General features: G+C 34.6%; 2 protein-coding genes across 2 annotated transcripts; both read left to right on the plus strand.

Annotated features, from left to right (window-relative positions):
* Positions 1–1,128: 1,128 nt before the first annotated feature.
* Positions 1,129–8,131, plus strand: LOC121466356 (olfactory receptor 10AG1-like). Its single transcript, XM_041680018.1, has 3 exons — positions 1,129–2,057; positions 5,870–5,885; positions 7,991–8,131. The coding sequence occupies exons 1-3, from the start codon at positions 1,129–1,131 to the stop codon at positions 8,129–8,131; spliced, it is 1,086 nt and encodes a 361-aa protein (XP_041535952.1).
* Positions 8,132–12,677: 4,546 nt separating this feature from the next.
* Positions 12,678–13,634, plus strand: LOC121466607 (olfactory receptor 10AG1-like). Its single transcript, XM_041680388.1, has one exon. It carries the CDS (start codon positions 12,726–12,728, stop codon positions 13,632–13,634), a length of 909 nt encoding a protein of 302 aa, XP_041536322.1. The 5' UTR covers positions 12,678–12,725.
* The last annotated feature ends 1,023 nt before the right edge of the window (positions 13,635–14,657 follow it).

Below are 14,657 nucleotides of genomic sequence, written 5' to 3' on the forward strand. Positions count from 1 at the left end.
TATCATATAAATAACTTAAAGACAAAAATCACAAGCTCCTCACAATAATAGCAGAAAAGCCTCTACTTTTATTTTCAATTTCTAAATTTTATTATTTAAACACAAGGCAATGCATATTAAAAGTTTTAATTAATGCCACAGTATCTGTATCAAAGAAAATCATTGCTTCAAAAGCAATAACCGTTAATATTTATAGAGGATTTAAATAAAAACCAATACCTGTAGTTAGGTTGAAATTTCTACTAAATTTCTTTCTTAGTATGAACTTGAGAATATGGAGAATTGCAAATAACACAGATAAGATGGAGAGAAAGACAAGGACAGAAATGTTAAATGATTTGAAAAAGCTTTTTTATTTATTAGCAATTTTTGTTATAACTTGCCTAGAGGAGTTGAAGGAATACCTTGGGGGAGAGAGGTCACCTAGCATTCATGAAACTATGTCTGAGACAGTTGCATCACAAACAAATGAAACTGCAGAGTAAGTACCATTTAAAAATCTATGATTACTGTGTCTTTTGATTTACATTTAGTATTCAATAATTTCAACAATGTAGAAAACATAAATTATGATTGCATAGATTTTACACCACACTTCCAAAATTTTATATGTAAAAGAGAATCTCATCAAATCATGTGTACAATTTATTATGTACTTTGCAATGAAATTGTATATATTTTGGATTATTGGGATAAAGGGGATTTAGAAAATCACATGAAAAGATGAATAAATTTTTCTGTTCATAATTTTAAGTATATAAAGGATATTTAATTGAAATGAAAATGATTTGTAAAAATAATAAAAAGCAATTTTGGAAGAATATTAAGGAGACAACTAGAAATGAAATAATTAATTCAGAATTTGTCAATTGCATATTTAGATAAACATTTAAAATATTATGAGTTATTGTGCCATTAAAAAGAATATGTATTATATATCTAGTAGAGAGCTGAGAGTGCAGCACCATTTACCTCAAAGGTACATTTAATAACAAAGAGTATATGTCATTGCAATTTCTGATTTAATAAGGTATAAATATACATATTTGTAAGCAGAACTTAAAATATGCAAATAAGATTCAAAGCTGAGAATAAGGAGGTGTACTTCTTGTTGGATCATTCTCACAGATGATACACACAAACATCATGGAAGAGGACAATACTTCCACAGTGACACAGTTTCTCCTCCTCGGATTCTCTGACATTCCCAACCTCCAGGGCTTTCTATTTGGAATGTTCTCTATAATGTATGTAATTATCCTATTTGGAAATAGCTTCATAATTGTGATAACAAGAATCGATCCTGCACTACACAATCCCATGTATTTTTTCCTGTCAAATTTCTCTTTTCTGGAAATCTGTTATGTTTCAGTCACTCTCCCTAGGATTCTGTACAGCATTTGGACCCAGGACAGAAGCATTTCTCTTCTGGCCTGTGCCACACAAATGTGTTTCTTCCTAATGCTGGCAGCTACGGACAGTATTCTCCTGGCTGTGATGTCCTATGACCGCTATGTGGCCATCTGCAACCCTCTGCACTATCCTCTGGTCATGAACCAGACAAAATGCACACAGCTGGCAGTGGGCTCCTGGCTTGGTGGCATGCCTTTCCAGCTAGGGCAAACTTGTCAGATATTCTCTCTACATTTCTGCAATGCTAACCGGATAGATCACTTCTTCTGTGACATACCCCCTGTACTTAAGCTGGCCTGTGGAGATACTTCTGTTAACGAGTTATACGCCTATGCAGTGGTTATCTTGCTAGCTACAATCCCTTTTTTATTAATATTAACATCATACAGCAAAATTATTGCCACCATCCTTAGGTTGCCAACTGCTGAAGGACGGGCAAAAGCCTTCTCCACATGTTCCTCACATCTGGTGGTGGTGCTTTTGTTTTATGGATCTGCATCTATTACCTACTTAATGCCAAAGTCATCACATTCTGCATTAAGTGACAAACTCCTCTCTCTTTTTTACACGGTTGTGACCCCCATGTTCAACCCCATGATATACAGCCTTAGGAACAAAGAAGTGATTGCAGCTCTGAAAAGACTATTGCTTAGAGCATAGTGCAATGGACTTATGTACAGTGATTGAATGCAACCACAGTTCTCACATAGACTGTTACATCTTTATTTAAACTTTGGGATGTTAATTACTGTTTTGACTGCTCTTTGTTACTTTTGAAAGTTAGTATAACATTATTTGCAAAAAATGCACTAACCAAATTGTTATATTGTCAATGTTTTATGAAACATAACATTTTAATTAAATTTGTTCTATGACTTTTTCTACATATGTGAAGAACATTCCTTACTCCTCTCAAAACTCAATTTCTCAAAATCCTTTCCCACATGTGTGTCTTATTGTTTTCTTTCATGAACCATGAAATTTAACTGAGGCCCTCTGCGTGACCACATGTTTTTAGGTATTATGCATAACCAATTGCAGATACTGACTCCTGCTCTCTCTGAATCTAGTAGTAGGTAGAATTGGAGATATTATAGAATTTGATTTAGATGTGTCCTGATGATCTCTGTATTTGGAATATATATTTTTCTTCTTCACATCCCTACACACACAAAATGGTATGTATTGCTTGTATTTGTATATGCTACTATTTTATAAAAGGTATTTTCATATAAATCCATAATATACTTTCAGTAGTTGCCTCCTATTAAAGTCCTTCCTCACCTGTCTTCTTGGCCTCTCTCTCTATTTCTTTTTAACAATAGTATATTACATACATGAGTTATAATACACATCATTATAGATACAATATAGAACCCATAAATTACAGAAAACAAGAAACAAGGAATCTTTCATTAATGGCATAAGTAAACTCATATATTTCTGAGAAAGAATTAAGTTTATCATTTTTTTTTCAGTTGTATAGATTTTCTCTAAAGGAGGCTGTAGTGATATTTCATTAATAAGCACTTAAATGAAAATTAGTGTGCCAGTACCTATGTGATCTGTTGATATAGAATCATTAGTTCATTACCTTAAAGTGCTATAGCTTGACCATACAGATGACTTATGTTTAGTCTGAAAACCAAATCTTTAATGCTCCTTTCCATAGAGGCTAACCCCTTAAGCATTCTACAAAAGTATAAATAGTCCTCTCTTTTTTTTTCTCTTGCTTTCATAAATTTTTGATATTTCTTTCCTTTATTTTGATTTTCTCTTTATTTGCATTTCTGTGTACCTGTGTGAGTTTCTGTCCATTACAGGAGGACAGGGCCACAGGAAGACAGAAAAGGCTGTTATATCCTTTGGAACTTTAATTTTTCTTTATTTCTAAACTACCACTCCAGTTCTTTTATTTATTTTCCTAATGACTAAAACTTGCAGGGTCAATATACAATCTAAGTGTAGTTTGGTCCACTTTTCCTTGATGTCCCAAGAGGCAGAACATTTTACATTATGTGCAGTGAATATCTGCTTATCATAATTTGTAAGATGTCTATTTTAGTAGATGGTTCATATTTTGTGTAATTTAAATTATTTTCTCTTTAATTGTTGATATATATATATATATATTACATTAATTCTATGCCATATCTTGTCAAGCAAAGGTATCTTATATTCTGTAAATATCTCCTTAGTTCACTGTTTCATTGCTGTATAGATATTTTTTATTTAATGAAATAATTTTTGTCATTTTTAATAGGGTGCTGGTGTGGAAGTAGTACCACTTTCTTAGTCTGTTCGATCTTATAAGTTCTTGGGCATCATTCTTAGGTCTAGTATCTGATAGTATTGTAGTACCCCATGGACCATATAATCTCAACTTACCCCAATAAATTCATAAGGTGTCATTGCTCATGGTGGCCCAGGTTATACTAGTTGGAGTATCAGAAATCAATTCTTCAAATATTTGTGTTTTAAAGTTTTAATCCTGTTTTAGCATTTAGTAGAAACATTTCTAAATGTGTGAAGATTGCCATCTTTCAAAAAAAGAGATGTGAGTATGGCTATAGGATAGGGCCATTTCAGGCTCTCTCTCCTCAGCTGCCCAAGGACCTAGTTGAGAACATGTATCTGAACCCTTGGGAACCCCTATAGAGTCAAGGATCTTGCCAATCCTAAAATGGCCCCCTTAATTAAGATATATACTTCCCTGCTCCCATATCCAACCTTCCCTTATCCCAACCATCCCATTCCCCCAAGTTCTCCCTATCCTCCCCTTCTCACTTTTCTCTCCCCATCTCCCCTTTCCCCCATCCCACCCCACCCCCCAGATCCTATAGCCGTACTAACAAATATCTTGCATATCACTATAGAATCTTCGTCTTGCGATGGATGGAGATAGAGACAAAGACCCACAATGGAACAATGGACTGAGCTCCCAAGGTCCAAGTGAGGAAGAGAAGGAGGGAGAACATGAGCAAGGAAGTCAAGACCATAAGGGGGGCACCCACCCACTAAGAGATCACCAAGGCCAGCTGGACTGGGAATGAAAATGCATGGGATAAAACCGGACTCACTGAATATGGTGGACAATGAGGGCTGCTGAGAAGCCAAGGACAATGACTCTGAGTTTTGACCCCACTGCATGTAACTGGCTTTGTGGGAGCCTAGCCGGTTTGGATGCTCACCTTCCTAGACCTGGATGGAGGGGGTAGGTCCTTGGACTGCCCACAGGGCAAGGAACCCTGAATGCTCTTTGGACTTGAGAGGGAGGGGGGAGGGAAGTAGGGCATGGGGAGTGGGGGGAGGGGGAAGGAAAAGGGAGGTGGGAAGGAGGCAGAAATTTTTAATTAAAAAATTAATAAAAAATAAAATAATAATAAAAAAAGAGATGTGACTAAATGCTATGCCATTTCATGGATGCCACATTAACATAGATTAACTACAATGAAACTATGTACTGAACCTCCTACACCATATGTAATTAATACTGCATCTTCAAAAATATCAAATCTTTCCTGACAAGTCCCATATATTTCTAATTTTATATTCTCTAGGAGGTTTTACAACTCATTATTACTATACTGCAGAGGGTGGGGAAAATTATAGGTTTTGTTCTATCTTCATAGGCTACTTAGAATATACACCCCCATTGAAGAGTCTTGGGAAGGAGGATATTGTATGCATATGCATTGATATAATTTGGTCAACTTATAAAATATGAGTCTTTTGTAGTTGAATAGGACTCAAAACACTTAAGTTATGCAAACTTCAAAGATTTAAAAGCATTCCAAAAATAATTGATAATATGGCAAGTATTCGTATGATCCACCAATATAATTAGGACTTTAAAATGTGACATGAAATATTTTAAAGATAATTCTTAACAGAAAACATACATATTACTTCCTATATGATTTTCTGGCATGATCATCCATTATGAAAAAAGATACTTGTTTATAAATATAAGATATTTATGTTGTTAAATTTCAATTATTTTATGAGAAGTTTTACATCTATGCTTCTCAAGTAAATTGATGTATAGTTTTCACTTGATTTTATATTTAAGAAGAACAAAGATTTATTACCACAGTAATACTAACATCACAGAGTGAATTTGGAAGTGACTCTGATCATTAACTTTACAGAACACTGAGTAGTAACAGTATTAGATTGTTTTATTAGATAGTTTTTTAAAGTATTAATCAAAATTCCCACTCCCTCTCCTACTCCCATTCCTTACACCCCCTCCCACAACACCCCCCTCTAATCCCAAGAGAGGGTAGGCACTTTGGTTTGTGGAAGGTCCAAGGCCCTCACTACTAATCTAGGCTGCACATTGTATACATTCAAAGAGAATAGGATCCCAAAAAGCCAGTACATGCAGTAGAAATAAATCCCAATGCCACTGCCAGTGGCTCCTCAGTCTGCCCAAGCCAAACAACTGTCAAACACATTCAGATGTACTAGTTTGGTCCTATGATTTTCCCTTCCCAGTCCAGCTGGAGGAGGTGAGCTCCCATTAGCTCAGGTAACCTGTTTCAGTGGATGGTCTTGAACTCTTTGCTCATATTCTCATTCCTTCTACTCTTCAACTGGACCTTGGGAGCTCAGTCCAGTGCTCCACTGTGGGTCTCTGCCTCTGTTTCTATCTGCTGTTGGATGAAGGTTCTATGGTGATATTTAAGATAATTGTCAGTCTGATGACAGGGCAAGACCAGTTCGGGCACCCTCTGCTCTAGTGCTTGGATCTTAGCTGGAGTCATCCTTGTGGATCCCTGGGAAGTTTCCTAGAGTCAGGTTTCTTGCTAACCGTATGGCTTCCTCAATCAAGTCATCTCTTTCCTTTCTCTCATATCTGTCCTTCCTCCATCTTGACTATCCTATTCCTTCAAGTGCTCCTCCAATCTTCCCCTTCTCTCCTTCTCTTCACTTTTTCCCCTTCCTCCTATCCTCCCATGCACATGCTCCCAATTTTGTCAGGTGATCTTGTCTGTTTCCAATATCCAGGTGTGTCTATATATGTTTTTCTTTGGGTTCACCTTATTATTATAGCTTCTCTAAGATCATGAACTATAGGCTCAATTTACTTTGTTCATAACTAGTATCCACTTATGAGAACATACCATATTCATTTTGTTGGTCTGGATTGCCTCACTCAGGATAGTATTTTCTAATTCCATCCATTTCCATGCAAACTTCAAGATGTCAAGTGTTTTTCTACCATTAGTAGTACTCTAATGTGTAAATGTGACACACTCTCTATCCATTCTTCAGTTGAGGGACATTTGGTTTTTTGTAGGTTGTAGCTATTATCAATAATGCTGCTATGAGCATAGTTGAACAGATACTTTTGTAGTATGATGGGACATCTTTTGGGTATATTCCCAAGAGTGGTATTGCTGGATCCTGAGGTGGGTTGACTCTCAATTTTCTGAGAAACCGCTACACTGATTTCTAAAGTGGTTGCACAAGTTTGCATTCCCACCAGCAATGGATGAGTGTTCCCCTTACTCCATATCTTCTCCAGCATAAGCTTTGGTGTTTTTGATCTTAGCCATTCAGACAGGTGTAAGATGGTGTCTCAGAGTTGTTTTGATTTGCATTTTTCTGATAGCTAAGGAAGTTGAACATTTCCTTAATTATCTTTTGTGCATTGAAATAGTAGTATACCTGATGAGTCTTTAAATTTAATATTGTTGGTAGGTTTAACAACTGCATTGATTTATTTGTCTCATTATTGGTGTATTTTTAATATCCTATTTACTTGATATTTGGAATTTTCTAAGTTTTAGAATTTTTAAAATTTTATATCTGTAAAGTCACTAAACAAAACTTTGTAGAAAATCTTCTCATGGTCTTGTGCATGTCAGTTGAATATATTGTACTGTACATTTTTCATCATTAGTTTTGTTGATTGTTTTATTTATTTATTAAAGATTTCTGTCTTGTCCCCGCCAATGCCTCCCATATCCCTCCCCCTCCCCCAATCAACTCTCCCTCTTTCATCAGCCCCAAGAACAGACTGGGTTCCTGCCCTGTGGGAAGTCCAAAGACCTCCCACCTTCTCCCAGGTCTAGTAAGGTGAACATCCAAACAGCCTAGGCTCCCACAAAGCCAGAACGTGCAGTAGGATCAAAACTCAGTGCCATTGTTCTTGACTTCTCTTCTGATGATGTAGGATTGAAATATCTGATTGCCAGTAATTTTGCTGGCAGGTGTTTTACTTAGAACACATTAGACGAAATCTTCATGACAGAGATCGATAGTGATTTAGACCTTCATTTCTAGTGACATGGTGTGGTTTACCTCCAGTACTTAGTAAGAGAATCCCAGGAGAAATGTTATTAATGGTTGTCACACAAGTTTAGGTTAGTGATATTTCTCAAGTTCGAAATGCTACTACATAGGAGTACTAAGCTGTTTTTTTCTTGAAATTCAAGAAGACATGGAAAAAATTACAAGGTATAGGCACTTGGTAAATATTTCAGAAAGGGCTCATTACATTGAAGCAAGTATACTTCCATCATGAACTAATGTTAATTACAAGCACTTGTGTTTGTTTACTTCCTAGGCCAAGGTTAAGGATACTGCTGGAGATAAATTAAACCACACCTGTGTTGGAGGGGACACAGCAAGACTGAGACTTGACATTTTTATTGAGAGCAATCATACTTTTACATCCTTATCTGAAACAGAATATAGTAATTGCTAGCATCAATAACCTGGATACAATGAATTTTACAAGGTATGTATGGTACTCATGATTAATGTCTAAGACCAATTTTCTTATCATGCATCCAAGATTTCTTCATTTCTAAAGAAAAATAGAAGGAAATGTTGAGTACTTCACTGTACTGAGAAGGGAGTTCCTTGCCTTCTCAGGAAGTGGAAAACTCATAGTGCCCCAGAAGCCATAGACTGGATTCTTAAAATCCTATGACTTGCGCCTCTCATATCGGGTAGGCCAGGCCAACTTTATGATTCTCAGCCGTAATCAATCTTTTTGACTGTGTGCATGTAATATATATGAGATGAATTTAATGAAATACAGACTGTCTCTTGATCTGTTAATTTAGTATAAAAATGAAGGTATTCAATTTATCTGTGTTAATATTGAAATTGCAAATATGAGCAGTATTCATGTTTTAAAAATTAAAAAAAAAACAATAAAAAATGAAAAGTATTCCAGCCATTAAATGAATTACATTTTTTAAATTGAGAAATATTTAGGACAAGGTATAAAGCGGTTTAGAATAAATGAAGCATGAGAGTTTTAAAATATTAACATTTGGTAGCAGAATGTGCTAAATGCCTTCTTCTTCCACAATTCAAATCCTCTTCAGTTGTTCATGGCATTGATTTTGTGGCTTCAGAAGGATTTGTTTCTGGAGTATCTGTTAGATTGCTAGAGCATAACAATGTGATGGGAGGGTGGTTCATCTTCATTCCTCTGGATAGTGTAATTCTTCCCATGGGAATGAAAACAAACAACATAACACAGCTAAGAAATCAAACAGATAAACAATGTGAATGCTCACATTTCATAGATAATATAAAAGCTGTAATATTTATTCTTCTGGGGTTAGTGAATATTTTTTTTTTAGTGAATAATTTGAATGTGTTTGGGGAAGAATTCTGTGGAGATGTTACAAAAAAGTCTAGTGTGTGATACACAATAGTAATTTGTAATGTGGACACTTGCCAAATTAATTGCAAACTTGGGCACCTAGGTATTAATTTAGGTGTGACAATTGAGAATAGTTATCCCCACTGGAAAGAAGTATTTTCCCTATAAATGACATAGGGTGTTTAGAAGACAACTAAGGCTCTGATTTCAATGTGTTAAAGCTCCTGTTTATATATATATATTAAAAACAAAGTATTTCCATGAAAAAGAACAACTTTAACAAAACCAAAAAGGTAACCTGATAATATGTTCTCATTTCTCTCTGCAATATGAGTTTGAGAAACATGATTTAATAATTCATGTTAATCATCTTAAATAATGAATTTTAATATATTGAACTTAAAGTTTTATTGCTTGGTAATCCTGTAATTTTTTACTGAATAATTTAATTGATAAAATAATATTGTAACCCACTGAAAATTTATTTTTTTACATTTATCTATCATTATGAAAAAATATTAAGGAGGATAATGAAAGAGTGTTGTTTTGATTATAATGAAAGTACAGTGTGTTGTGTTGCTAATAAAGGGAAATCTACTATGGTAACAGCTTTCCTAGAAATACTTTCCCTGTATTAAAGATTCTCCTGGCAGATGGAAAAACAAACAGCAATTCTTTCTTCTACATTACAAGTGTCATGATTGCTGAACAGTAGCTGATTTGATTGTAAAGATTCGTGTCTTTATATTAGACATATGACTCCTAATAAAAATCCTGACAGAATTTGTATGTAGTATGTGACTAAATGTGCTTAATATGGTAAAAGTTGTTTTAATTTTCATGAAATAAATTTAGATAAAAGGAAAATATACAGAATTTTACTCAAATAAATAAAGAATAAAAAGCAATTGTATATTTTATGCAATACCACGTATTTTAATCTAATCGGTAAAAATTAGTATGATATTTTGATATCTTGATTCACATGAAGTACCCAACTCTAGTGATAAGGTGTACCATTACTTTACTTTGAAATCATATCGGATGAAATAGTAGAGAAGAATCTTGTATGTATCTGTAATACAATGGATCATGTTACATTGTGTGGCGTGCAGAACTGACATGAACACAGACTAGAAGGGGTTTTCCAGAATCTAGACAACATGATTGATAACTAGATTAGGGTTTTGTTTTTTCTGAATACTGTTAAATATTTGACTTCAGAGAAATAGGCTGTGGTACTTTCCAGTAACTATCTCTGTATGTTTTCTACCATAAAGGGCACATTTTTATATAAGCATCTAATTTTTCTTTTCTTGGATTAGGACACAACATCTGCTATTACGATAGCATTGGCCTATTTTCAAGCCTTACTTCCTTCATAAAATCTGCTGAAGTCCTTTCATTAACAAATAGACACCAAATAAAATGAATAGACAAAAAGAATTAAGAAATTATAAAAGAAAATTTTGAAAATATGACAAAAAGAAAAGTCTCTAAAATTTTCAAAAACCAACATGATTGTTTAACTAACAGCATCTGCTATTGGGAGAATGTTTTGTTTTATGAGACATTTTACTTTTACAGCCAGGATTGCCTTGATCTCACACCAATCCCCTTGCCTTCAAACCAGGATTGCCTTGATCTCACACCAATCCCCTCGCCTTCAAACCCTAAGAACTTGGATTATGGATGGGCATTACGACGACTTGTTTTTCACCAACATTTTGATTCTCATTTTTTTCCTGTACAATAAACATTGGGGACATAAACAACTTATTTTTATTACATGAAATGATGAAATATAAATAATAAACCATTTGACCCATTTTTATGAATGCAATTCGTGATAATTCTCACAAGCGACAAGTGACTTCCATGAAATCTGTAAATGCACTAAGTTTTCCATATTTAAAGGATTTCTAAATATGTATTTCATCATGTCAAAAATAAAAGAAAATAGTTGAAGGCATTTAAGCTTGGCTTTCATAGGACCCTGAGCTAGAACATAGTATTAGAAACAATGGATTGGAGAAATGAATACACAGAATAGCATGGTTATGTAAAGAACAGTCAGAGTTGAAGTTTGGTTAAATAGCTCAATAATAAGGGAAGTAGCTGCTTCAATTCAATTCCTTGGTTACACATGCAAGAAAAAAATCAAATACCAAAAGAAATCCTATGACCTCTGCTTGTGGGCTGTGGAATTTGTACAAAACCCTCCTGAGGCTACAAATACAAAAAGAGAGGTAGAGAAAGATGGAGAGACAAGGAGATAGAGAGGGACTGAATGAGAAAGGGATAGGAGAGAGAGGTGGTGAGGAGGGGGACATGAAGGGGGGAAAGAGACAGACATAATAAAAATTATAAATAGACAATCTAAAATTAAGTAATTCTTAATATTTGCATAATATGAAGGGAATTTAAATATATCAAATATGAGAAGTTAAAAGGAATTTTAATTCAAACTTAAAATAATAGGCTTCATGCGGTGTTTATCTTTCTGGGTCTGCATTCTCTTATACAATGTACAATTTTCTAGTTCCATCTATTTTCTAGAAAACTTCATGATTACTTTTTTCTTTATAGCACAATATAACTTCAAAGTGTACACATACCAAATTTCTTCATTAATTTATCATTGAGGAAAACAGTTTTATTTTCCATCTTCTGGCTATTGTAAATAAAGTGACAATAAACACAGCTGAGCAAGTGTCTGTGGATCAGGCTGCCAGATCTTTGTCTATGTGCCAAAGGTATACCAAATAATAAATCATTATTTGTTTATTTGAGATTAAAATGTTTATTCTTTCTCTTTCCTACATAATACCCCACTTTTTTGCCTGCTTTTGAAATAATTGTTAACACATTGTCATTGCTGAAAGCTGGATATTATTTAATAAAAGCATAAAGATAAATATTTTTATTTAATACAATTTATTTGTTATTAAAATACGTATTGTCATAACAAAGTAACAATAGTCAGTCATTTTCTACACTACAAGTGAAAGAAAAAGTTTGTTTAAAGGAATATCAGCCTCAATGTTTTATACATCTAAAGAGAAATAGTAATTCCATTCACAGGAAAAGTAACTGGAAATTCTCATCCGGTCATTGGCAAATGAGGCAAAACCATCAGTTCTGTTTAGCTTAGACTACATGCAAGATTAAAAATTCATGAGTGAAGTTAATAATAATAAAGTCTCAAAGATGTCAAAGTTACTTTTAAAATTCAAAGATAAATAATATTCTGAAAGTTTTAAAGTTTTTAAAAGTCAGGAACTAGCTTAAACAAATTCTGAGGCTATGATATACCAAGGGAGGATAGAGAAATGTCCCTATAGTGTAACATGAAGATCAAGTATGTGCGTATTATCTTTGTGCTATGGCAAGTGAATAATATCATACGTCTGCATGGATTTCATTGGTATAATTAGAGTATATAGCTAACGTGACAAATACATTCAGAAGACCTTATTGATAAAACTGGTTACATTTTGATTCATTCCTTCTATTTTCAGAGCACAGAAACTCCAACTGCAAGATTCAGAAAAATAGAAGTTATAAAGACCAAAACATAAATTCCTTCTTATTTGAAAAGAGGAAAATGAAATTCAACCTGGGGAACCTACAAAGAGCAAACAAACTAAAAATCATCGAAACAAATCTTACTCTACCTATGGAATTTGTTCTCTTGGGATTTTCTGATATTCCCAAATTGCACTGGTTTCTCTTTGGAATCTTCCTATCCATCTACATAATTATTCTGTTGGGAAATGGAATCATCATTCTAATCACAAGGGTTGAGTCCACTCTGCAAACCCCCATGTATTTTTTCATCAGCAATTTTTCTTTCCTGGAAATCTGTTATGTATCTGTCACTCTTCCTAGGATGCTTATGGATCTTTTTACAATGAGAGGAAATATTTCTTTTTTTGCCTGTGCTACACAAATGTGCCTATTCCTTATACTGGGGGCCACAGAGTGCTTCCTCCTGGCTGTGATGGCCTATGATCGTTATGTGGCCATTTGCAACCCTCTACACTATCCTGTTGTCATGAGCCACAAGGTGTGTACCCAACTAGTGGTTGGTTCCTGGATCATTGGGATTCCCATTCAGGTGGGGCAGACATATCAGATTCTGTCTCTTCCCTTCTGTGAATCTAACCAAATCAATCACTTCTTTTGTGACATACCTCCCTTGCTCAAATTGGCATGTGGAAACATCTTTGTGAATGAGATTGTGGTCTTTATATTTGCTGTCTTGATTGTCACTGTTCCCTTCATGTTGATCCTTGCATCTTACAGCAGGATCATCTCAACCATTCTGAAATTGTCATCAAACACAGGAAGGACCAAAGCCTTTTCCACATGCTCTTCCCACCTTATAGTTGTGTTTTTATTCTATGGATCAGCTAGCATCACCTATTTAAAACCTAAGTCTAATAAGAATGAGGGGACAGACAAACTCCTTTCTCTGTTTTACACCATTTTGACTCCAATGTTTAATCCCCTAATATACAGCCTGAGGAACAAAGATGTCACAGGGGCACTGAGAAAATTATTTTCCAGATTGGTAGCAGTGTGAGAAAAAAAATGTCCGTTAAAATATTTTTATATATTTTATACATTTAATTAGAGCATAATTTCATTTTGTAAACAAATTAATGAAATGGTTTACTCTAAATGAACTCTATGTTTCATACTGATGTGCAAGCTCTTTAGCCATCTTCTGATGTTAAACATCAGTGTTTCTCCTTGCTTTATATGGATGTACAGAAGCTTGTAAGACAACTAGAGATGATTGTGCTTTGCCTACTGCAAAACATCACCAGTAAAATCTCTGTCCTTGTGTTCTTCTGACTCTTTTTTCCTATTTTTGGGACCTTTTTTCTCTACTAGTTTTCTACATCCAGTCTTGACAAAAGGGTATGTGGCTAGTCTCATTGTAGCTCTTTATGCAGTGTTACATTTTATAGACACAGGAGGCCTTCTCTTTTCTGAGTGGAAAAGGTTGAAGGGTGAATCTGGGTGAGAGAAGTGTGGAAGAGAGTGGGAAGACTGGAAGGGAGGATAAACTGTGATAAGGATGTGATATATGATGTAATAATAAAAATAAAACTACTTTTCCTTTGTTTTCCATACAGTTATTTACAGTCTATGCAATGTTCAAAATTACTAACAATATTTCATCATTAGGAAGTAGTTTTTCTAAAAGTGGATACCTTTCTAACAAAGGAAAATACCCATGGTAGGGATCCAGAGAATAATAAATTATGCCAAAAGAAGTCACTGTTTGCATGAACATAGGAATAAAATAGGTAATCAGGTTTCCTGAGAAACCGCCACACTGCTTTCCATAGTGGTTGCACAAGTTTGCATTCCCACCAGCAATGGATGAATATACCCCTTACTCCACATTCTCTCCAGCAAAGGCTATCATTGGTGTTTTTTATTTTAGCCATTCTCACAGGTGTAAGATGGTATCTCAAATTTGTTTTGATTTGCATTTCCATGATCACTAAGGAGGCTTAGCATGCCCTTAAGTGTCTTTTGGCCATTTGAACTTCTGTTGATAATTCTCTGTTCAGTTCAGTGCCCCATTTTTTTA

This window comes from Microtus oregoni, unplaced genomic scaffold, assembly GCF_018167655.1.
Source record: "Microtus oregoni isolate MIOR12 unplaced genomic scaffold, Mior012 000033F_ref0000390, whole genome shotgun sequence".
NCBI lineage: Eukaryota > Metazoa > Chordata > Mammalia > Rodentia > Cricetidae > Microtus > Microtus oregoni.

Excerpts from the sequence above, each read along its gene's own strand:
- LOC121466356 (XM_041680018.1), top strand. The coding sequence starts at position 1,129 with ATGATACACACAAACATCATGGAAGAGGACAATACTTCCACAGTGACA.
- LOC121466607 (XM_041680388.1), top strand. The coding sequence starts at position 12,726 with ATGGAATTTGTTCTCTTGGGATTTTCTGATATTCCCAAATTGCACTGG.